Consider the following 25914-nt stretch of genomic DNA (forward strand, 5'->3'; position numbering starts at 1 on the left):
GTTTGCCTTTTATATTGACAACTTTATTGTCTGGTTGAAATATTAACGATTATTTAGGCTAAAAACAACCTGAGGATTGAATATAAACATCGTTTCACATGTTTTTATGAACTTTACGGATACAATTTGGATTTTTCGTCTGCCTGTTGTGACTGCGTTTGAGCCTGTGGATTACTGAAGAAAACGCGAACAAAACAGAGGTTTTTGGATATAAAGAGAGACTTTATCGAACAAAAGGAACATTCACTGAATAAATGAATGTCTTCTGAGTGCAACCATATAAAGATCATCAAAGGTAAGTGATTCATTTTATCTCTATTTCTGACTTGTGTAACTCTTCTACTTGGCTGGTTACTGTTTGTAATGATTTGTCTGCTGGGCGATGTTCTCAAATAATCGTAAGGTATGCTTTTGCCTTAAAGCATTTTTTAAATCTGACACCGTGGTTGGATTCACAAGAAGGTAATCTTTAAACCTATGTGAAATAGTTGTATCTTTTCTGAATTTTTATAATGAGTATTTCTATATTTGAATTTGGCGCTCTGCAATCTCACTGGATGTTGGCCAGGTGGGAAGCATACCCTAGAGAGGTTAAGAAGAAGGCGCTAGAAGCGTCTTATATGGTGAGCTACCGAGTGGCTAGGACAGCTGCCGCAGATATGGCTGGGACAATGCTGGGGGAAAAGGCCAAAAAAGCTATACAGACAATTACTTCATCAATCAACATTGTTTCACGACACATCATGGACATGGCAGGAGATGTTTTCAAACAATTACTACTTCGCATACAAGCCAGTGAATTCTATGCATTACAGCTGAATGAGTCAACAGACATGGCGGGCCTGGCACAGCTCCTGGTATTTGTCCGTTACATTTATGGGGGGTCAATTACAGAAGACATGCTCTTCTGCAAACCACTGGAAACCATGACAACAGGAGATTATATTTGTAAAGTACTGGACAGCATTGTGACATCAAATGGACTTTGGTGGTCAAGATGTGTTGGTATTTGTACTGATGGCGCAAAAGCCATGACAGGGAGACATAGTGGAGTGGTAACGCGCATGCAAGCAGTTGCTCCCGACGCCACTTGGGTACACTGCAGCAATCACCGAGCCAAAGGAATGCCTGGCAGCTTGAAAGACGTTTTGGACACTACAGTGAAAATGGTTAACTTTGTTAAAGCAAGGCCCCTGAACTCTCGTGTATTTTCTGCACTATGCAATGATATGGACAGCGACCATGTAACGCTTTTACAACATACAGAAATGCTGTGGTAATCAAGGGGCAAAGTATTAACATGTTTTTTGGAATTGAGAGATGAGCTAAAAGTTTTCTTTACTGACCATAATTTTCACTTGTCTGACCGCTTGCACGATGTCAAGTTTCGCTCACGACTGGCCCATCTCGCCTGAATGATCTGAATCTAGGATTACAGGGACTCTCCTCAACTATATTCAATTTGCGGGACAAAATTGAGGCTATGATTAAGAAGTTGGAGCTCTTCTATGTCTGCATTAACAAGGACAACACACTGGTCTTTCCTTCATCGTATGATTTTTTTGTGTGGAAATGAACTCAAGCTTACGGACAAAGTAAAATGTGATATAGCAAAGCACCGGAGTTGGGTGCGCAATTATGCAGGTACTTTCCCAAAACGGATGACACAGGCAACTGGATTCGTTATCCCTTTCATGCCTCCAGTCCACTTACCAATATCTGAACAAGAGGGTCTCATCGAAATTGCAACAAGAGGTTATGTGAAAATTTAATTTAATCAGAAGCCACTGCCAGATTTCTGGATTGGGCTGCGCTGAGTATCCTGCCTTAGCAAATCGCACTGTTAAGACACTGATGCTCTTTGCAACCACGTACCTATGTGAGAGTGGATTCTCGGCCCTCACTAGCATGAAAAAGAAATACAGACACAGACTGTGTGTGGAAAGTTATTTAAGACTTGAGACTCTCTCCAATACAATCCACCATTGCATTGTTATGTGTATCCTTTCAAGCACAGCCTTCTCATTAACCTGTGGTAAGTTATTCACAATTTTCAATGAACAAATCAAGTTTTATATGTAAGATGGATAAATAAAGTGCAAAATGATTTATTATTATTTGTGCCCTGGTCCTATAAGAGCTCTTTGTCACTTCCCACGAGCCGGGTTGTGACACAATCTCACACTCATTCTTATGTTTAAATAATGTATTGTATAGTGTGTGTGGCAGGCTTACAATGATGGCAAAAAAATAATATTTGAGAGTGTGCTGACCCTGGTGCTAGAGGGGTTACGCAGCTAGAGGTTGAATGTTTGAAGGGGTACGGAATATAAAAAGTTTGGGAACCACTGATCTAGAGTATACAATACTGTATGTTTACATAACATTGGCAGCAATAAAACATTGCCAAAATACAAGCAGTGAGTGGGAAATGGTTGGTGTAGGCAATGAGGGGGGAAAAAATAATATAGTTCACTTGCCCTTCCTAACCCCAACCTCATCAATCAATCTTTATTGAAACAAAGGTGAAGTACCTCTACATTGACAAAGAAAAAGATTTGAGAAGACCTTGGTGAATATTTCTGTTCTCATAAAAGCCTATAAAGTTCAAGGTCTTCAGCTAATCATCAGTTTTATTTCTGTGAAAATGAATTGACGCCATGGCGACTCTGAAACCAGGGTTATTGTAGCATTGTTGTGAGAATGCTGTGTTCTCCCCAGTACACCTCAGCCTTGTGCTGACTTTATCTGTAGAGTGCCATGGAGGCACTCTGATACAAACACATGTAGGAGTCACTCAGCAGCCTGCGGACAGGCTCACCAGCCTGGGAGGGGTCAGCCCGCGCTAGCTCCTCCTCTGACTGAGACAGGAAGTCACCCACCTCAGGACAAGCCCTGATCTCTGGAATGTTGTAGCCACTCTGGTCATCACCTGAGGGGACTGAAGATTAGGGATCTGACAAGTGAAAGACAGATAAGACTAGACATTTACGTCAGGTTGCAGTGTTCTCTACATCAGGTTCAAAGACAAAGTAAGTCACTGGGTATCTAGTGACAAGTAAGACAAATAAATAACTTTACAAGGCAAGGAACAGTCTGCAATTGAATGGAACTACTATTTGTTCCGCACCTCAGAAGAAATGGATTTAGCGGTCTGTTCTTCCTTTTAGAATAATGTTGTACCAACCCGACATCCACTCAATAGGTTTTGAAATAAACTTTTGATGGCAACAGACAAGATTCTTAGACAAAGATACAAAAGTATGTGGACACCCCTTCAAATGAGTGGATTCGACTATTTCAGCTACACCCTAAAATCGAGCACACAGCCATGCAATCTCCATAGACAAATATTTTCAGTAGAATGGCTGTACTGAAGAGCTAAGGGACTTTCAACGTGGGACCATCATAGGATGCCACCTTTCCAACAAGTCAGTTCTTCTAACTTCTCCCCCCGTCAACTGTTAAGTGCTGGAAGCAACAATGGCTCAGCTGCGAAAGTGGTAGGCCACACAAGCGCACAGAACGGGACCACAGAGTGCTGAAGCTCGCAAAAATCGTCTGTCCTCTGTTGGAACACTCACTACCGAGTTTCAAACTGCCTCTGGAAGCAACGTCAGCACAATAACTGCTCGTCGGGTGCTTCATGAAATGGATTTCCATGGCCGAGCAGCCGCACACAAGCCTAACATCCCCACGCTTGATGCCAAGCATCGGCTGTAGTGGTGTAAAACTCTCTGCCATTGGACTCTGGAGCAGTGGAAATGCATTCTCTGAATTGATGAATCACGCTTCGCCATCTGGCAGTCCGACAGACAAATATGTATTTGGCAGATGCCAGGAGAATGCTACCTGCCCAAATGCATAGTGCCAACTGTAAAGTTTGGTGGAGGAGTAATAATGGTCTGGGGCTGTTTTTCATGGTTCGGGCTGGAACCCTTAGTTACTGTGAAGGGAAATCTTAACGCTACAGCATTTAATGACATTCTAGACGATTCTGTGCTTCCAACTTTGTGGCAACAGTTTGGGGGAAGGCCTTTTCCTGTTTCAGCATGACAATCCCCCCGTGCAGACAGCGAGGTCCATACATAACTTATTTGTTGAGATCGGTGTGGAAGAACTTGACTGGCCTGCACAGAGCCCTGACCTCAACTCCATCGAATACCTTTGTGATGAATTGGAACGTTGACTGTGAGCCAGGCCTAATCGCCCTCCTGTGGCTGAATGGAAGCAAGTCCCCGCAGCAATGTTCCAACATCTAGTGGAAAGCCTTCTCAGAGGAGTGGAGGCTGTTATACCAGCAAAGGGGGGACCAACTCCATATTGATGCCCATGATTTTGGAATGAGATGTTCGAAGAGCAGGTGTCCACATACTTTTGGTAATACATTGTAACTGTGTTCTTTGAGATTAATCTCACCACATCTGTCTGCCATGCTGTCGAAGAAGAGCCAGGAGCGAGGGCCAGGGCCATACTTTACAAAGGACACATAGTGGCTGGTGTGGATACAGAGCACAGCGAACAACTGCATTTTGTGCCTGGGTACAGGGGCATCTGCTGGCACCTCCGCTGGCACTGCCAGGGCTTTAGGGCAGTGGCTCTGCCGAGAGGGATGAATGTGCACCTGTCACAAAGGGAGTAGTGGAGATGGAGGATTGGGAAGACGGAAAGTAGAAAGGGAGATTCAGTTAGATAAACGAGACTAAATCAATATACTTGCAGGTAGAAAAGCTGTGACAAACCTCAGTCATGCTGCTTAACTGTGTAGAGTGGGGTCTGAAATGATTGACACCCTTGATAAAGATGAGCAAAAATGACTGCATTAAATAAATATTTCAAATACTGAGTTATATTGTATGCTAAAAAAAGCCAAATAGCCCCATAATGTCAAATATCCACCACCGTATTTTACAGTAGGTATGGGGTTATTTTCTGCTTATGCATTCTCATTTCGATGCTGAACCCACCACTGGTGTACGTGGCCAAAGAGCTCTAATTTCATGTCATCTGACCATAGCACCGGTTCCAATCCAAGTGCCAATGCCATTTAGCAAACTCCTGGAGTTTACATTTGTTGGATGACATGAAAGTAAAGCTCTTTGGCCACACACACCAGTGGTGGGTTCAGCATCGAAATGAGAATGCATGAGCAGAAAAGAACCGCATACCTACTGTAAAATATGGTGGTGGATCTTTGATGTTATGGGGCTATTTTGCTTCCACCCGTCCTGGGGCCCTTGTTTAGGGCAGTCAGTAAGCGCAGATTAAGGATATCAAGGATCTGTAAAGATTTTGTATGGAGGAAGGGTCTAAGATCCCTCCCAATGTGTTCTCCAACTCATAAAACATTCTAGAAAAAGGCTCAATGCTGTTATCCTCGCAAGGTATGGAAAACAGGGGTGTCAATAATTTTGACCCCTACATTTTTTGAGTGAAAAAAGTATTACTTGTTAAACAACATTTCTCTGAGCAATTGTATCTGTATAAAATAATATCATTTCATTTTTTTTCTCCATACAATATAGCTCAGTATTTATTTATATTATACAGTCATTTTTGCTCATCTTTATCAAGGGGTGGCAGTACTTTCTGACCCTACTGTATACCTGTGTTTTGCAGGTAGTGCAATACTGTTTGATTCTTCCTGGCTGGAGCTTGCGGTCTTGTAGGCACTGGGGGCACTCGTACTCTGCCAAACGCCCACAGAGGAAGCATTCTCGGGGGGCTGATGGGAGAAGAAGGTGGAAAGGTGTCACTCAACCTGAAGACAGTTTAGCGAGTTACTGCATGGCCTTACTTTTATTCATAGGTATACGTGGCAGATGTGTGATTACGCGATTGTGCAGAAACTCACAGTTGTATAGAAGATCTGTGATGTCAAATTCTGTTGAGGGGATAATGTAGGGGAACATCTTGTACTTCTTCCCAAACCTTGGCATGTGGACCATGAGGCAGGATGGGATCTGAGGGACATATTAGAGACATTAAAGGTCCAATGGAGCCTTTTTTAAATCTGAAAATCAAATCATTTCTGGGTAACAAATAAGTACTCTGCCTTACTGTGGTTGTTTTCAATTAAAATTGTTAAGAGCAATTCCTCAAGCAATAATTTTGCTAGGACTATCTGGGGGTGGATTGAGTGGGGAGGGGAAAGCAGAAAACAAGTTGTTATTGGTAGAGAGGTTTGGAACTCTATTTCTTATTGGTCTATTAATTCAATTTACTAAGCCAAAACTCCATCCCATATCAAAACAGGCAGAATTTTCAGGCAGTCTTCTCAAACAGCTCTTACACTGAAAGGGCATTATCATAATTTTCACAATTTCACAGTATTAGTCCAACTTCATAGTGTGGAAATATATATAAAACACAGGAAAATCATGTTTTTGACTGCACAGGGAATAAATATTAAAACAAAGTGATTGCCTTCTAAACAAAAGGTGCACTGACTACAAGGCCTTGTCAATATTGCTCCTTAGATAACCTTGCACAGTATCACCCACCTCCTCAAACTTGAGGCCACAAGACAGCAAGGAGATATCCAGGAGTTGCTGGACAGTGGGAGTCTGTGTCACCTGCTCCTTATCCAGAATAATCTGGAATGTGTAGGCATCCTGAGATGTGTCGTTATTCGACCTGAGGCCCAGAGAACAATCAAGCTAAGCAACTCAGTCATGGCAGTGTCAAATAAGGTCTAACAGACACTCAGAATCCCAGAGAATGGAGATAAGAAGTGTGAGGAGGGGAAGCAAGGAGAAATAAGTGGCCTACAGCATGACATGCAAGGAAGAGAACATATATTGGTCAGGTCAACTAGAGAAAGGTGAACTGGTTCAAACCTGAGTTTAAGCAATGACTTCATGCAAAGCACCCGCTGTAGAAGGATTGTGATGAACTCTTCAGGGTCTGCATGGAGGCAGGATAACACCATTTAGGTGAATTTAGAGACACTGCAGCCATTTAAAAAATCCTAATTCAGACCCATAGAATCAGCACTCCGAGAAGTGTGTGTGCGTACCTTTCTCTTCTGTTACAAAGGTGTCACACCCGAGCTGCTTGCGGAAGTTCATTACGCTCTCAGCAGGCACAAAACCTTGTCTGTGGATAACACACACACTATTGTCACTCTTGGTGGCCACACACGAAAGATGCACGCTTTCACATAATACAAACACACAGAGATGCACATTCATATGAAGTGCATATACCTGAACATACACTACCAATGTGGCAGAGTAATATCAGACATGCATTACAACCACATAAGGGCTATTGTGTTTCAGTCTAGGTTGAATTACAATGTCATAACGCCCTTATTTGAAGACCAGCTGATAATACAGGCCTGCATGAGGGTCAAGAGGATCTAGAAAACTGCAAGCACAGACAATGTTTATACCTGCGCAAACGGTTGACAATGTCTTTCTTCAGAGAGCGAGATATGCTCGTTTCTGTGCCATCTGGTTTGTGGCAAACACTGTCCAGGGTCATAGATGAGCAGAACAGACTGTGGAGAGAAGTAGTCCTTTACTACAATAAACTGGGCTCAATGAAAAACATGCCCAATAAATAGTGTCACATTATCATACAATTATGAGAGTTAGGAACAGTGACCTACAGAAAAACCATTTGACCAGAGGGGATTGAGTTAAGGTTACCTGAAGAGAGTGGCGTCGAGGTAGCAGGAGTTATAGTGCCCCTGGATCCCCTTCATCTTGCCCACGAGCAAAGACAGGGCTTCCGACTCAGGGATAGGAGGGACGTTCTCATCTGTTTCCTCCAATGGAATGACTTATACAAACCATACAAAAACATTATGAAGTACTACTTATAATAGAAATACAACTGGTACATGTTTTATATCTGCTGTTGGTTGGTGTTTGATTCAATGTGTGTTTGGGTTAGGGTGGGAGCTGCAAACTAATGCTTATTAGGTTATGGCATTGTAATAATAGCCTATCTACACTGTTTATGTGTGTGTTAGTGGGATTAGGACCTATATAATTGGTGTCTAACCTGGGGGGATATCTGTTGCTTTGAGGGTCTCCTTTTCAGAGGGGGGACATAAGAACCTTCCATCTGGACTGCACTTTGTGAGGGGCACAAACAAGGCCCTGCCCCCTTTACAAGTGAAATACTGCTGGCCTCCATACGTCCCATCTGAGCAATTATTCACCTCATAATCCTGATGGCAAAACCACAAAAGAGTTGCTGAGGAATCAAAACTGATTGAGATATTTACATCTCAGGGGAGAATAAGAGGCCAGCTCAAGAACATTGCTTACACAGTTCACATCTTACACTCACCAGCTCAATTCCGGCCCAGTCATTTTTATTTTCTGAAAGGACGCCCATCCAACGGATCACCCCGTATACAGTTATCCCAGTGTTGGATGTTACCTCCACCATGGATCCCACCTCAAAAGGGTGGTGTGACGGGCTTTGGGTTGGGGTTTGGGTGACATTCTGGTCTAAATGGTTTATATCTCTCACTTGTCGTCCACGAGATCCCATATTAGACATGGAGTTGATAGGTGGCACCGCCTTTCTGTTTAGACCTGGGGGAGAAGAAGTTGAAGAGGGGTAAAAATGACACATCACATGGTTTCTCTCCTTGTCATGAGACTGACCTATGGTAAACATGTCTGTTTATCTCCACAAGAGGTATGCAGAGAGCTCAGAGCATGTGATGGCACTCTGCTGCTACATTCCAGAGCACCTCGGCCAGTTTTACCAGTTCTGTATAAGAACTGCTCTATGCCCCACTGTCTAGCCACAGGTGCTGCTCATTGCCATTCAATATTTCTAAGGGGGAGGGTGAGATATTTTGCATGTAGGGGCACCAATTCACAGCAAGTCCTACAGATTAACTTTGAAAGTGATGATAATCATTCAAAGAATTCTGTCTTCTTACATTTTAGTCATTTAGCAGGCACTCTTATCCAGAGCAACTTACATTTTCATACTTTTTTGTACTGGCCCCCGGTGGGAATTGAACCAACAACCCTGGAGTTTCAAGTGCCATGCTTTACAAACTGAGCCACATGGGTCTTTGCAAAGCATGTTTAAAATGAGACCAAGTCACAGGATTCTGAAAGCTGATATTATTTTCCTGGTACCATTGCTCTGCTTTCTTTCAAGAAAATATGTACAGTATGTAGGCCAGGGATGGGCAACTTTGGCTTGTGGGTCTACATACCCCCACCTTGCGAGCAAAACATTTTAGCGGCCCCCCTCGTGACAGCAAAGAGAAACATTTTAAGATTTAAAGTTAATTTCCTGCAATTCTACACATTTTGACATGGTACAGAGAGAAGATTTAGCAATTTTCAAACTCATTTCATGCAATTCTACTCATTTTGCCATGGGGCGGAGAGAAAACTGTATAGTTTTACAGCAAATTTCCTGGAATTCTACACATTTTGCTATAGGGTGGAGGCAAATGTTTGCCATTTTTAATATGATAACTGATGATCAATGGGCCCCTCCCCGGTCGGTAATTCGACCATGCTTACTACAAGTTTAGATAGCTGGCCGCTAGACTAACTTACCAATCTAAAATAAATGAGCTGACATGGGCTAATTGAGTGACTGATGATGCAAAACCACATTTCAAAACTGCACCTTGTGTATTTTACTATTCTAACTCTCAACAGTAAGTTGAGAACCTGACTGAGTCCTCCCCAAAATAAATTGGCCGACGGTCCTACAAGAGGGGAGCTGCCAGTTGCCAGTTGCATCCCTGATGTAGGCTAGCGGGTTGGAAAACTAGAAAAAACAGATAAATGTGTCATATTTGGTAAACAAATACATGTAGGCCTATGTGCTTGCATACTAATCAATGAGAATACATGGGCATTGAACACCAGAAGGTAAACATATAGTACTAACCCTCTGAATAACTGTCTTTCCAGCGAGGGCCAATGCCTACAGAGTATGCTGGGACAACCTGGACAATGTCTGCTGCACTGAACAGGGGGAGAGGAGCTGGCTTCTTAGGGGACACTGTTTTATCAGAGTCCTGCTGAAATGGAATGGAAACAGGACAATTACACTAAATCAGTAAATCAAGTACACTCAATCCCATACAGTAGCTGTGCTGAGAATTTTTACTGGCGAGCTGGAAATACAACAAACTGCTTTCGAGCAACTGCCAATTGCTCAGATAATGTTATCAAGTTTCAGATGTTACGTAAAAGTTAGGTGCTGTAATTAGTCAGATAACATTTTGGATCTTCCCCTGAGAGGAACATTCTTGTCTCCTGTTGTCACTCATGGAGTAGCCTAGTGGTTAGAGCATTGGACTAGTAACTGGAAGGTTGCAAGGTCAAATCCCTGAGCTGACAGGGTACAAAATCTTATCTTTCTGCCCCTGAACAGGCAGTTAACCCATTGTTCCTAGGACGTCATTGAAAATAAGAATTTGTTCTTAACTGACTTGCCTAGTTAAATAAAGAAAAAATCAATGAGAGGTTCAGGTGTACTTGACAGGTACAGCTCACAGTGTCTGCCATACTGTGACATCAATAGGCTAAAATGTTTCTCTTATTGATGAGAGGATCAAACAGACAGCTGAAATTCCTGATTGTATGCTTATACTTTGGACAAAATGCTGGAATCCATTCCCTACCACATTTGTAGAAGTTGCATACTCACCACAAACTCAACCTCAAAGCCCAGCATCAGCAGGTCCCCTTGGTTCTCCTTCTTACCGATCAGCATCAGGTTCCGAACCAGGCCTGGCTGGTGACCTTTCTTGTGCTTAACCACTACCAAGTCATCATGAGACAGTACACAGATGGCTGAAAAGAGCTGGGGGTTACACAGGAGCTCCAGGCGTTTGCTGGAGGGGGACACGAAGAGCAGCAGCTGGGCCTGGTGTCGGGTGAGGGGGTACGTGTCCTCCCTCTTCACCATGTCCCCGCTCTTAGGATTCCCACTGCTGCCACCTCCGTACAACAGTCCCATCAGCTCTCCCTTATGCATCACTGCTTCCACACGGCCGATGCATCCTCTAGAGAAGCCTTTTCTCACCTTCCCCCGTGTCACTATGAAGAACTTTTCCTTCCCATCTCCTTTAAATTCCATTCCCCTTCTAAAGTGAACAATAATCCTTGTTGTGTGACTAGCAGGCACCCTGTCAGGGAAAGAAGTAAAGAAGGTATTATTCTATCCTCGTGATTATTCACTTGTATTATGAGAATGTGAGGTCACAGTCATTCCATTGTGCTGTCACACTCAAAGCATGGCTTTAAAGGTTCTAATGTATAAATAAGTGACAGATAGGTAGTGGCAGAGGCATATCTCTGGGTAGAGGTGTACACAGATTTTGACACAGACTCCACCTCCTACCGCATGTACAACCGGTAAAGTATTTGTAAATATAATTGTCTTTTTTTAGGTCCGACTTCGGTCAGACTGCTAACGTTAAACATTTCATTCAAGAGTTACCCTGACTATCTGCATTGATCCTATCTTGCACTGACTCTATACACACACAATATACAGACTCCACTGACACACACACACACTATATTTTTTATTCATATTGTTATCTATGCTGATGCCTGGTTACTTGACCCTGCCTCAATCACCTCGTACCAACTGGTACTCCATAGCTATATTTTTGTGTATTTTATTACTCTTGTGTTACTATTTAATTTTGTGTTATACTATTTTAACTGTGCATCGTTGGGAAGGGCTCATGACAAGCATTTCACGGTAACGTCTACACCCGTTGTATTCGGCGCATGTGACAAATACAACTTTAAAAAAAGAAGATTTGTATCTGTCTGGAACCAAAATCACATAGCAACTGGCAACAATATCTCTAACAATTATATAGTATTACACTGTCCACAGTCTAGTGTAAACCAATATTGAGTCGCCTACAGTAGTTGCATACGAAATTACTCCATTTAAATTGAGTCAATCTTACCGACCGTTTATACAAGTATCTGAAGAGCAGTTACTCCAAAGTACTACACATTCTTCAGATGACTGGAAGGTACAACTGAATCCTCGGCGACTGTAGCTCAGAATAAGGAAGTATTCCAACGTAGATAGCCTAACTGGTATACTGTAGCACTGTGACCGAACACGCCCATTTCATACTGTCCTCTCCTCTCTGAAAGTGACACTTCAGAATGAAGATTGCGATTGTTCTTCAAGAGAATGGTGACAGAGAAAGGGAATAGTAAACTTGTCCACCATGAATTATTCAGCCCCCCTCTGCCCAATTGAGACATCGCATGTGACTAACACATTTCAGTTTGTACAGTATTTTGTATTTATTAGGGATCCACATTCGTTGCTGCCAAGGCAGCAGCTACTCTTCCTTTGGTCCAAACACATTAAGGCACTTACATTACATATAAAACAAAAGATAAAACAGTGCATCAAATAACATTATTACACCACAACATATTTACAATACAAAAGGTATAGAAGGTATGTTTTATCTTTTGTTTTATATGTAATGTAACAATATTACAATGTACATGTGTGTAGAGTGAGTGTGCTAGCGCTTGTATGCGTGTGTCTGTACATGTGTGTGTCCCTTCACAGTCCCTGCTGTTCCATAAAGTGTATTAAAAAAATACAAATAAAAAATTGCTTGCATCAGTTACCTGATGTGTAATAGAGTTCCATGTAGTCATGGCTCTATGTAGTACTGTGCGCCTCCCATAGGCTGTTCTGGACTTGGGGATTGTGAAGAGACCTCTGATGGCATGTCTTGTGGGGTATGAATGGGTGTCTGAGCTGTGTGCTAGCAGTTTAAACAGACAGCTCGGTACATTCAGCTTGTCAACCCTTCTTACAAAAAGCAAGTAGTGGTGAAGTCAATCTCTCTTCCACTTTGAGCCATGAGAGAATGACATTGTTAGCTCCCCGTGTACTTTCAAGGGCCGGCTGTGCTGCCCTGTTCTGAGCCAATTGTCATTTTCCTAAGTCCCTCTTCGTGGCACCTGACCACACTACTGAACAGTAGTCCAGGTGTGACAAAACTAGGGCCTGTAGGACCTGCCTTGATGATAGTGTTGTTAAAAAGGCAGAGCAGTGCTTCATTTTGGACATACAGTACTTCTCCACATCTTAGCTCCTGACATATCAATATGTTTTGACCATGACAGTAACCTCAACATTATTCTTTACAAGATTTAGTTGATGTTTAGGGTTTAGTGAATGATTTGTCCCAAATACAATGATTTCAGTTTTTGAACTATTGCCACCCATTCTGAAACTAACTGCAGATCTTTGTTAAGTGTTGCAGTCATTTCACTCGCTGTAGTAGCTGACGTGTAGTGTTGAGTCATCTGCATACATAGACACACTGGCTTAACTGAAAGCCAGTTACATGTTGTTAGTAAAGATTGAAAAAAGTAAGGGGCCTAAACAGCTGCCCTAGGAAATTCCTGATTCTACCTGGATTATGTTGTAGTAGCTTCCATTAAAGAACACCCTCTGTGTTCTGCTAGACAGGTAAGTCATTATCCACAATATAGCAGGTGGTGTAAAGCCAAAACACATACCTTTTTCCAGCAGCAGACTATGATCGATAATGTCAAAAGCAGCACTGAAGTAAAAAAAAAACAGCCCCCACAATCTTTTCATCATCAATTCCTCTCAGCCAATCATCAGTCATTTGTGTAAGTGCTGTGCTTGTTGAATGTCCTTCCCTATAAGCGTGCTGAAAGTCTGTTGTCAATTTGTTTACTGTAAAATAGCATTGTATCTGGTCAAACATAATTTTTTACTACTGGTTGGTAACAGGCTGATTGGTTGGCTATTTGAGCCAGTAAAGGGGGCTTTACTATTATTGGGAAGCGGAATGACTTTTGTTTCCCTCTAGGCCTGAGGGCACACACTTTCTAGTAGGCTTAAAATTGAAGAGAGAGCAAAATCGTCCACTATTATCTTCAGTAATTTTCCTTCCAGGTTGTCAGACCCTGGTGGCTTGTTAATTACTCTAGCTCCTGCCTTGGGCCAATAAGTATCATTTTTTAAATGTGGGATGTCTATGGCAAGATGCATCATATGTTCTTGTCCAGTGATTTTTTTGTTGTTTTTGTTGTTGAGTAACCACATTTCCATCGACAGTTTTTATGCGAGTAAAGTCATAGCACATAAAAAAACATCATGACAGCTGTGATGGAAACAGGAAGTTTCACAACAATTTTATAAATGCCGACAGATTATTTGGTTGTTCGATGTGGTGGGATCCAGTCAAATGAATTAGTTGAAGTCGGAAGTTTACATACACCTTAGCAAAATACATTTAAACTCAGTTTTTCACAATTCCTGACATTTAATCCCAGTAATAATTCCCCGTATTAGGTCAGTTAGGATCACCACTTTATTTTAAGAATGTGAAATGACAGAATAATAGTAGAGAGAATTATTTATTTCAGCTTTTATTTCTTCACATTCCCAGTGGGTCAGAAGTTTACATACACTCAATTAGAATTTGGTAGCATTGCCTTTAATTTTTTTAACTTGGGTCAAATGATTTGTGTAGCATTCCACAAGCTTCTCACAATACGTTGGGTGAATTCTGGCCCATTCCTCCAGACAGAGCTGGTGTAACTGAGTCAGGTTTATAGGCCTCTTTGCTCGCACACGCTTTTTCAGTTCTGCCCACAAATTTTCTATAGGATTGAGGTCAGGGCTTTGTGATGGCCACTCCAATACCTTGACTTTGTTGTGCTTAGGCCATTTTGCCACAACTTTGGAAGTATGCTTGAGGTCATTGTCCATTTGGAAGACCCATTTGCAACTAAGCTTTAACTTCTGACTGATGTCTTGAGATGTTGCTTCAATATATCTACATAATTTTGCTACCTCATGATGCCATCTATTTTGTGAAGTGTACCAGTCCCTCCTGCAGCAAAGCACACCCACAACATGATGGTGCCACCCCCGTGCTTTATGGTTGGGATGGTGTTCTTCGGCTTGCAAGCCTCCCCCTTTTTCCTCCAAACATAACGATGGTCATTATGGCCAAACAGTTCTATTTTTGTTTCATCAGACCAAATCAAATCAAATCAAATTTTATTTGTCACATACACATGGTTAGCAGATGTTAATGCGAGTGTAGCGAAATGCTTGTGCTTCTAGTTCCGACAATGCAGTAATAACCAACAAGTAATCTAACTAACAATTCCAAAACTACTGTCTTATACACAGTATAAGACAGTGTCCAGAGGATATTTCTCCAAAAAGTATGATTTTTGTTCCCATGTGTAGTTGCAAACTGTAGTCTGGCTTTTTTATGGCGGTTTTGGAGCAGTGGCTTCTTCCTTGCTGGGCGGCCTTTCCGGTTATGTCGATATAGGACTCGTTTTACTGTGGATATAGATACATTTGTACCTATTTCCTCCAGCATCTTCACAAGGTCCTTTGATGTTGTTCTGGGATTGATTTGCACTTTTCGCACCAAAGTACATTCATCTCTAGGAGACAGAACGCGTCTCCTTCCTGAGCGGTATGATAGCTGCGTGATCCCATGGTGTGATCCCACCTACACGTACGCTACGGTCACAAGACGCAGGCCTCCTAATGGTCCCTAGAATTTCTAAGCAAACAGCTGGAGGCAGGGCTTTCTCCTATAGAGCTCCATTTTTATGGAATGGTCTGCCTACCCATGTGAGAGACGCAGACTCGGTCTCAACTTTTAAGTCTTTACTGAAGACTCATCTCTTCAGTGGGTCATATGATTGAGTGTTGTCTGGCCCAGGAGTGTGAAGGTGAACAGAAAGGCTCTGGAGCAACGAACCACCCTTGCTGTCTCTGCCTGGCCGGTTCCTCTCTCTCCACTGGGATTCTCTGCCTCTAACCCTATTACAGGGGCTGAGTCACTGGCTTACTGGTGCTCTTTCATGCCGTCCCTAGGAGGGGTGCGTCACTTGAGTGGGTTGAGTCACTGACGTGATCTTCCTGTCTGATTTGGCGCCCCGCCCCCCCTTGGGTTACACCTGCATTGCTTGCTGTTTGGGGTTTTAGGCTGGGTTTCTGTACAGCACTTTGAGATATCAGCTGATGTATGAAGGGCTATATAAATACATTTGATTTGATTTGAATACATACACAACAATTGTTCACAGATATTCATGACATTGCATTTCACAAGGACTTAAATTGCCTGGCTAATCTACTTAGAACATAGTGAGGAAGTGAATGCACCCTTGTTAAAGTTTTACCTCTGGACCTTGGAGATTAGCTCGGAGACTGATGGGGTATATGCGGGATATCCTAGCCCACTGGCCATAGCCAGCGCCGCTTTCAGTGACTGAATGTGAATGGTCCAGACAGTCCATCTATAGATGGTCATACCATCAACAAACTATCTGTTGATAAGCAAGGTTACGATTGGGGTTAGAATAAGGGTTAGGGTTAAGGTTGGGGTAAGGGTTAAGTTTAGGGTTAGGATAAAGGTTAGGGTTAGTGGATAGTCAGTTGAAATGTTACTAATAGTTTGTAGAGCATCTATAGATGGACTATCCAAATAAAGTGTTTACCCACATTTGTTTAGGGGAACCTTTTCTGTACGCTGTAAACTGCATACTGTACATGGGTCTCACTTCAGAGCTTGAGATGCAGTACCTCAGCAGTCAATGGTTGGTGCTATATATTGTGCTATTCCCAACGAGTTGGAAGTCCTCAAATGTCGAGGGCTGAGATCAGAGCAGCACCAACAGATAATAGTGTGTGATTGTGGCCAGCAATTCGGGGCGTTACTGCATGTGGGCATTCCTACATCTGCAGGAATGCTCCCACCCCACCCCTCTTTTTACCAAAGCTGTGAGAAAGTGATGTAATAAATAAACAGACTCCCTCGCTGTAACGTTAACAGAACTGCGGGAAAGCAGCGTTCGGCAGGGGGGGCAAAGGACACTGTCTACTGCTGCCCATGCCTCCCGCCTGTGTATCGTTACCGGAGTGCTAGTTAGCTAGTTGGATTCCAGCTAGCTAACTAGCTGGAATAGGGGGTGTTAGACACTGGCCTTATTGTGAAGGTAACAGAGTGAAGGTGGGATAAAAAGCAACTGTACGTGTGGCAATTTGTGGTTGACACAAGCAAGATTTTCTTCACATCAGGTAAGTGGCATTGAGTTGCTTCCAAACCAACTACCTGTGTTTTTGTTATGCTCTTTCGGCAAGTTTCCATTTTAGGCTTTGGTCAATGTGTCATCCATGGTCAACTGAGGTAAGCCATCAAAGCTCTTGTCAACAACTTGTGATTGACCACTGCTAAATTTAAGGCTCAGGACTCACATCAGAGGTTGGTGGGAGGAGCTATAGGAGGACGAGCTCATTGTAATGGCTGGAATGGAATGGAATCAAACATATGGTTTCCATGTGTTTGTGTGTGATATTGTTCAATTTATTCCATTACAACGAGCCTCTCCTCCTATAGCTCCTCCTACCAGCCTCCCATGACTCAGATACATCTTGTCTATATTCAGACAGGGATCATTTAGATGCACAAAAACAGTTCCACTATGTTACTAATCTAGTGGAACAGAAAGTATAACCCTTTAATGAGCTCTCCATTACTAGCATCACTCTTACCTGCACTTCTAAATGGCGTTCCATACACTTCCTTGAATTTACAACACCTCAATAATGACAAACGGGCTAATAATTACTCAGCCAATCAGATTGGCCATTCATTATCCAAATGATCAGCCTTCTTTTTTTTTTTTACTATACCCAGCTGTTTTTATAACCGTCTTTCACACTGTTTCATAGAACATTTAAAAAATTGGATAACATTACTATTTGGTCACCAAATAGCCCAGATCTTGCATTTCTGCCTCAGCTTTGGCATTATAATCGAATAAAGGAACAATGGTGCAATCATGTAGGTAGGTCATCATTGTTTTTATTGCTATATGAAATGTTTTAACCCCCACACGACAATCTGACAAAATACATCCTGTACATGTAATGATACAATACCTTTTCATTTCCCTCAACATATGTTAGATTTTTTTTTTGCATAGGCTTTGCACAGAAATGTGCGTGTCACTAGCCAGGTTTCCATCCAAACTTTTTATGCGAGTAAAATGTTTGTCGGTTAAAAAATGTCATGACAGGCCCGATGGAAACAGAACATTTTTCGGTAAACTTTCCAAATGTTGACTAAACAAAATACGCCAGACAAGATGGTATCTTTTTGTGTCGGTAAAATTAACTATGCAAGAAATGTCAGTGGAAATGTTTTTATGCTTAAATATTGATAAAAGCCTAACCGTCATATCACGCTATGACATGTTGTGTGGTCCTCCCACTACGACAGTTTATTAGGCTACAGATGAAATAAATTGTGATTAACTTCACAGGCTGGTGAAAGTGCAAGGTGATGAGCTTGATGCTCCTTTCCGATAAATATCGAGGATCTTATTCTGGTGATATGATGATCGATGCTTGTCTAACGTTTTAAAAATAAAAATAATCTCGATCTGTTGTCCTCATGCGCTCTAGCCAAAAGCCCGCAATCTGAGTTCTGCGCATATATCGTAATATCTTTTGTGAGAAAACCATCAGTAGAGTTAAATGCGATGGAAACCATTTAATTTGTATTTTTTTATTTGGTACATGGAAATTGAACCGCAAAAGGTATCTTTATGTGCACTATGTCATCACGCACAGATTAATCTGCAACAAGTCAATTTGATGGAAACATCTCAGGTGAGAAAATGTGCATATTGTTTTTATGCGGTTTTTAGAATATTCGCATTTACATTTGTTGCCATTTGGATGGAAACCTAGCTACTGGCAGTGGTTTTCTCTGGCCACACACTATCAAGCCTACAAACGTATCTCTTGTCATACAGTATATAGTGCAGGTTCAAAAGTAATTTTAGCTGCCAGTGAACAGGTTACAATTCTGACTAACAAGCCTAGTGTTTTGTATCAAATGGGGTAGATTAGGATTCATTTGGGGGAATAGCTTAATCTACACTAGTTATGACTGTATTTCGCTGTGCTGAAGCATGCTGTCAATCAATTTATGGTGCATTTGTGAGTGTGTCTAAGCATATGTGTGTGTGTGTGGTGCGAGCAGATTGAAGGTTCCTGTTCTTGTGTTAAAACTGCTGTTGGGTGTTCAGTGGCTGAAGTTGCGGTGTCCTGGCTGTTGGACGTAGGTTGTGCGGGAAGAGTGGCGCTGAGCTCTCAGGCAGACACTGTTCTGCCGCTGGATGCAGCTCCGTGTGAGGTGGCGGCGGTCCACCCGGGTCTGAGCCCTCTGGACACGGGAAACCTGCGTCACCTTAGCCAGCTGTCCAGCCATGGACACTGATTCACGAATGATTCGGCTGGGGCTGGTGGCGCTTCTTTGGACTGGGAGCTCTGGTTCTGACATGCTGCAGAGAAAGACACAATTGTAAGCCTACAAATGCACACCCACAATTGTTCACAAACAAGCGGACAATCAATATGTGGAATCAGTGGTAGAACATTGATATTGTAAAATGCTTTTGACAACTTCCTGTGTCAAACACACAACAGTCTGTTTCTCTCACCTGATGTCGGTTTCTGAGATGGGTTCACTCTCCCCAGTGACAGTTAGGTTGGAGGGACATCTGTAGATAGACGTATTGGCACACTCCACCACCGGCTCCTCCACTGAGCTCACTTCATTGATAGCTTCTGTAAAGGAACAAGAGAGCTAGGGTTACCCATATTATGTCCAGCAGAGCAAACCGATCCCTACTATGTATAGTCCAACCAATACTTCTTGTGAGAAACAGACCTTGATGGTTGACCAGAAACCACCCTTCCTCAAGCATTTCCGCAGGCTTGGATGTCCTCTGGTCTGTAGGGATGTCCTCATCTCGTTCAAAAAACAGACTGGTGAGCCTTCGGAACATGACTGGGTTCTGTTCAAAGTGTTACCTTAGATTCTGGGTCTCAGAATTGGTTGTGATTTGGTGTTGTGAGGTCGGTAGCTGTGTTCTCTCTCGCTTGTCCTTTCCAGTATTTGGCAGGAGGTTCAGATGTAGCAGCAGAGGCTTTGGTTGTGGAAATACTTCTCACAAAGACCTGGTTGATCAAGAGATTAGAAAAAATCAAGTCTGGTTCCTATAACTCAAACCTGCTATAACAAAATTCTCTTATAATTTTGCATCCTCTTTTGAAAACAACCCCCCCAGTGATGAATTAGGAGTGATGTCTAGACCCCACACATCCATACTGGCCCATGGTAATTAATGCAACCTCAGGTCAACTGACCATGGTGGTCATTGATTGGCCAATGAGCCCTTTATGAATATACAGGGCCTAAATAATCAGCACCCCCTGCAGAGCTCCATTGTCAGAGTCCATCTGCTATTAAACTTATTGGGGAGGGGCCAGTCTATACTCTGCAACAGTATAGTAGCATCCCCATAGAATCCTCCAAATATAGTGGAGATGCTTTCAGCTTGAATAAAATTATAGGACACATTTTTCAGGTGTTCTTTTTCTGATATTGCTGTTTGTTGGCAAACGGCTATAATTGTCGGTCTCCGAATGTAACACTTATGCCATTTTTTTCATGCACGCAGGGAATCCCCCTCCACCCCAAGCAGAGAAAGCATGGTTTCTTATGGTAAACCTTGATCAATGTGACTGGGGCTTATCATGCACAAGGCCCCACATTCAGCTTTATGAGAACAGTTTTGGGGTAGATAATAAGCGAGCAGATCTAGTGGCACGAGGACCATGGCTGCAGAGTCCAGTGTGGTATTAGGCTCGAGGTTAGGTCGTTGGTTCTAATTCCAGAACCAACAGGGTGAAAAATCTGTCAATGTTCCCTTGAGCAAGGCATTCCACTGCAAAAAGCACAAAGAAGAATGACACCCACCATCTGTGATTAGTCTGTAATTGTTTCTGTAGTTTGAAACAGATAAGCATTCCTGCAACCTTTTGCTTAAGAACACAATTGATTTTCATCATGAGCAAAAGCTATTGGCTTTCTACCCAAAGTTGCAAAGTAAATAGTGTAATCCATTTGATAAACACAAGAGACCAGCAGAATTGATAAAGGTATGTGACAGAAACAGGAACAGCGGCATCTACTGGCCAAAACCTGGTACTTTCACACTCATTTATGGGGGGAATGCAAGTGACTTTTGACCATTTCTTTGGATTCCTCACTTCTTAATCATTTAAGATTTGGTACAAATCGGATGTTGAGTACTATATTTATTGAATATTATATGAATCCTATACATTGAAATTTGGGTTCAATCAATTAGCTTAATTTCTTAGAGTTCAAATTGTCTTTCAACAAAATAATGTTGCTTGAATGCGTATCTTATGTTTCTAACTACAACAACTATTTCGGAACAATCTGAGATGGTGAGTGTCATGGCTTGCTGAAATGAAATGGAACGATCCATGTGATGTTCAGGCGTTCTACCCATGAACTTGATGGCATCAACTCAATTGAGCAAAGATGTGGTCTATGGGAGTGGCTTCCAAAAACAAAACGACATCCCCGAAAGCGTCGCATGTGTAAGTAACTGGCGTCACTATTCAAAACCTAAACAGCTTGAGCAGAGAACAAGGTTGGGGTACCACTGCAAGACTAAACGAGACAATTTCACGATGACTACAAAATAAAACCTGAACGTTAGCTTTATATCAACAGAGAAATAACGTTGAAATGAATAACTGGATATGAAAGCGTACTGGTGTGGTGAAGGTGACAAACTCAGTCTGATATGAAATGGAGGTGTCTGTAATGACAGCCAGCAGTAGGTCAGCTATAGAAAATACGGGATTTTTTTTTTTAAAGATGCCTCTTGTGAATGAATGTTAGGGCTGGGCTCTATAAGCTATTTATACGGACAATACAAAAATACAAAACCGTTTGCAGCAGACCTGTAAACAACTTACGCAAGCTGTATTGATAAGGGACCGATTTGGATACATGCCGAATCAAATACGATAGGTTAAAGCTAAATAGACTAGAGGCAAATAAAACGCAGTTTACCTTTATTCGGAGAATATTTCTGTTTGGGTAGGACATTCATTTTATGTTAACCCCAAAATGTCCTTTGAATGAGGTTTTATAACCGATTCCTTGATCAATGCATTTTCCTTTGACGAGGCATCGGTTTAGAACTGCAACCCTGCACTATTTTTTCTCTCCAAAAGATCTGCATCGGTTCTTGATTCCCTGGCTGGTCTCTGCAACTGTTTCTTTAGAAATGTATCGCAGTAACCGTAGCACCACCTCTTCCCCCGCCCATCTTAATTATTCGATGAGTTTAACGGCGGTTGGCATCCAATAAATGTTGCATTACCGCCATCTACTAGACTGGAATATAACTCCCTTGTACTTTGCTTGAAAAAAATCATAAATAAACAAATACCCTACCATTTAACACTACAAGTTACACCACCCCACTCCACTATTTAGTCCTACTTCAGGCCAACAACCTGAAAGGATGGGACACCACCACTTAACACACCCTGCAACTCTTTTGACATCAAGTCTCACACACCCAAATACCTCTCTGCAGCTGCCATCACAATCTCAATTTTCTGCGGCTTTCGTTCCATCCCTGCAGTACAGTTGATAACCATTGCCAGAAATGCTAAAAATCCAATCTTACTGAAACATACAGTACCAGTCAAGTTTGGACACACCTATTCAATTCAAGGGTTTCTCTTTATTTAAAAAAAAATATTTTCTACATTTTAGAATAATAGTGAAGACATCAAAACTATGAAATAACACATATGGAATCATGTAGTAACCAAAAAAGTGTTAAACAAATATATATATTTTTTGAGAATATTCAAAGTAGCCACCGTTCTCCTTGATGACAGCTTGCCTCTATACCCCACACACTCCTCTATACTCCATTTGCCTCTATACCCCACACACTCCTCTATACTCCATTTGCCTCTATACTCCACACACACACACACACACACACACACACACACACACACACAGGCAGCAGAAGAGGCAATTGCCTCAGGTCTTACATCATCAAGGGGCCTCATGAGTTGGACATAATAATAATAAAAATATCTGCTTGAGGCCCCCCCCAAGCTCCGCTTAAGGCATAATAAATAAATTGTAATAATAAAATCCCCACCAAAATCCTTCTGTTAGGGAAATTCTATCTTTTGAAATCGGCATTCCGCATCCGCGGTGGAAGGGGTGGACACTACTGACCACCAGTGGTGGAAAAAGTACCCAATTGTCAAACTTGAGTAAAAGTAAAGACACCTTAATAGAAAATGACTCAAGTAAAAGTGAGTCACCCAGTAAAATACTACTTGAGTAAATGTCTAAAAGTATTTGGTTTTAAATATACTTAGGTATCAAAAGTTAAAAGTACAAATCATTTCAAAGACAGCACCATTTTCTTGTATGTTTTATTTACTTACAGAAAGCCAGGGGCACATTCCAACACTCAGACATAATTTACAAATGAAGCATGTGTGTTTAGTGAGTCCATTGGACCCTTTTCCTGTCTTGCTAAGCATTCCAAATGTAACGAGTACTTTTTGGTGTCAGGGAAAATGTATGGAGTAAAAAGTAAAATATTTATTTTATTTATTTATTTTTGTCCAAAAAAAAAGTGTAAAGTAAAGTACAGAACCCCCAAAACTACTTAAATAGTACTTTAAAGTATTTTTACTTATGTATCTTAAACCACAGCCACAAAGTCATAATTATGGCAAAAGCCTATTTCTACAATTTAAATTCTTAAAATCTGATTTTAAACCTAACCCTTACCTTAACCTCACTGCTAACCTTATGCCTAACCCTAACCTCAAACTAAGATCATCTGTACACAACACAACATTTTGTCCCTGATCTGAGCCACAATAAATGGCCGTATGGGTTCTGGCTTTGTTTCATTTTACACTTTTGAAATGTACAGTGACAGAATTCAGAACCTGGGCCATTCTTACAGTATTCTCCCTGTACACCAAGTCAGAACCATAGGATAAATAAAAGGGGCATATAAGCAGACAATGAAAGCTCTTCTAATATTTGACAATTACATTTATCTAAAACAGGCTATAGGCTACATGTGCACCACCAAGTCAGAACAGTAGGCTGAACTATGAGAGGGAAAGGCACCAAATTGTTAGGGTGAGGCACATGGGCTACTAACATCTTACTACACAACAAACACTTAGTATTACTTTTTTAGCTACAGTATACATATCTCCCTGGCATATTACATAATTTATGCAGCAGCATACAAGACATTTTTGGACTCACCTTGTTGTGCTGTGCTCACTAGAACAGGAAGATGGCGCGGCGGTCCTTCTTGTGGACACATTTTGTCATTAAACTTTGTCATCGAAGTCTGGCATTCTCTGGATTTTATGGTGCTTTCAAGACAACTGCGAACTCTAAAAACAAGATTGAAATATGATGTCAAGGATCTTCAGATAGGCGTTCTAGCTCTTGGTAGCTAAGATTTTGAAAGTATGATGTTGTCAGGATCAGTTCAATCAAAGCTACGTTAGATAACGTGATTTGACATCCTTTTATCTGTGGCCAATGTCCTTGAGCTTTCTTGGATGGGCACTTCTAATGTAAGTCTATGGCAGCACCCAAGGGGCTTACATTTTCGAGCTCTCCCTGTAGATTTTGCAGTGACGTATTGTCCCCATGAGTGACAGAGCACTGAGCCAATCATGGTGCAACTAGAGAACATTACCAACCCTTAGGCTCTGTAATTTACACTGGCTGCCCCAACAGAAAGCACTGAGCTAGGCTGAAACACTTGTTTTTTGAAACACCTGCAAGCTCAATGCAGATGTAGGACATCAAATCAAATCTATTTATAAAGACCTTACATCAGCTGATATCTCAAAGTGCTGTACAGAAACCCAGCCTAAAACCCCAAACAGCAAGCAATGCAGGTGTAAAAACTCCCTAGAAAGGACAGAACCTAGAGAGGAACCAGGCTATGAGGTGTGGCCAGTCCACTTTTGGCTGTGCCGTGTGGAGATTATAACAGAACATGGCCAAGATGTTCAAATGTTCATAGATGACCAGCAGGGTCAAATAATAATAATCACAGTGGTTGTCAAGGGTGCAACATGTCAGCACCTCAGGAGTAAATGTCAGTTGGCTTTTCATAGCCGATCATTCAGAGTATCTCTTCTGCTCCTGCTGTCTCTAGAGAGTTGAAAACAGCAGGTCTGGGACAGGTAGTACATCTTGTGTGAACTTGTCGAACTGAAACCTGCTGATATTGAACTTGATTCAGATACCATTTCCACCCAAAAGGTGGCGTCATGAAACTACCAGCAGCAAATGAGGCACTGGTACCAGTAAATCGGGTGTATTTTCTTGACATAATGCATTCTTGCCAAGTGTTAGTATTCACACAATAGTTAGTATTCACACAATACTAAAATAATTTTCGTATCTGAATAAGGGGTCTGTTATCTAAATGTTGCATGTTGAAAATGCTGAACAAAACCATTAGAAAGGCCAGTCGCACCCTATGTGACCTGGCCCATAGCGCCTATGTAGGCTAGCATTGATAGAATCGGCACACACCAAACCATCATTCTTTTGTTTTAGACATACTGACGTCTTAAAGAACAAGCATTATTGTCTTGAAGTCGAATAAGACAATGCTTGTCTGTATAGTGATATGACAAGGTTGCGCAAGTCTCCATAGAAGGTTAAATTCATTAAAAATGTAATTTTATTTAACCTGGCAAGTCAGTTAAGAACGATCACGACTGGGTGTGATACAGCGCGGGATCGAACCAGGGTCTGTAGTGACGCCTCTAGCACTGAGATGCAGTGCCTTACACCACTGCGCCATTCGGGAGCAAATAGGGAAACGTGTTCATGCACGAGTGTTTAATTTGCATAATTGGAATAGCCAATACTATTGCGTGATGTGTGTTATCTGCAGGTCAATGCGA

At 41.8% G+C, this 25914-nt stretch overlaps 1 protein-coding gene across 5 annotated transcripts; it reads right to left on the bottom strand.

The window, feature by feature from the left end:
- Positions 1-2231: 2231 nt before the first annotated feature.
- Positions 2232-12096, bottom strand: LOC112254381 (ubiquitin carboxyl-terminal hydrolase CYLD). Of its 5 annotated transcripts, none has more exons than XM_024426909.2 (14): positions 11940-12096; positions 10654-11134; positions 9889-10018; positions 8305-8555; positions 8014-8182; positions 7656-7788; positions 7397-7504; positions 7019-7098; positions 6840-6906; positions 6504-6636; positions 5855-5963; positions 5607-5725; positions 4420-4624; positions 2232-2932 (listed from the first exon to the last, which is right to left on the bottom strand). In XM_024426909.2, the coding sequence occupies exons 2-14, from the start codon at positions 11083-11085 to the stop codon at positions 2745-2747; spliced, it is 2124 nt and encodes a 707-aa protein (XP_024282677.1). In that variant the 5' UTR covers positions 11086-11134; positions 11940-12096; the 3' UTR covers positions 2232-2744. The 5 variants fall into 5 exon arrangements, with proteins under 5 accessions (XP_024282677.1, XP_042180236.1, XP_024282676.1 ...); XM_042324302.1 differs by having other exon boundaries at positions 2232-2941; XM_024426908.2 differs by having other exon boundaries at positions 9889-10021.
- Positions 12097-25914: the final 13818 nt, after the last annotated feature.

The sequence above is a fragment of the Oncorhynchus tshawytscha genome, linkage group LG07, assembly GCF_018296145.1.
Source record: "Oncorhynchus tshawytscha isolate Ot180627B linkage group LG07, Otsh_v2.0, whole genome shotgun sequence".
In the NCBI taxonomy this organism is placed as follows: Eukaryota; Metazoa; Chordata; class Actinopteri; order Salmoniformes; family Salmonidae; genus Oncorhynchus; species Oncorhynchus tshawytscha.

What these genes read in the sequence shown, in the direction of transcription:
- LOC112254381 (XM_042324301.1), bottom strand. Translation starts at nt 11,085, where the DNA reads ATGGAATTTAAAGGAGATGGGAAGGAAAAGTTCTTCATAGTGACACGG. An exon ending in ACTGGGCCGGAATTGAGCTG is followed by an intron (nt 8,183 to 8,304) that starts GTGAGTGTAAGA and finishes TTTTGCCATCAG; the next exon opens with GATTATGAGGTGAATAATTG. An exon ending in AAGTCATTGCTTAAACTCAG is followed by an intron (nt 6,637 to 6,839) that starts GTTTGAACCAGT and finishes TCTGGGCCTCAG; the next exon opens with GTCGAATAACGACACATCTC.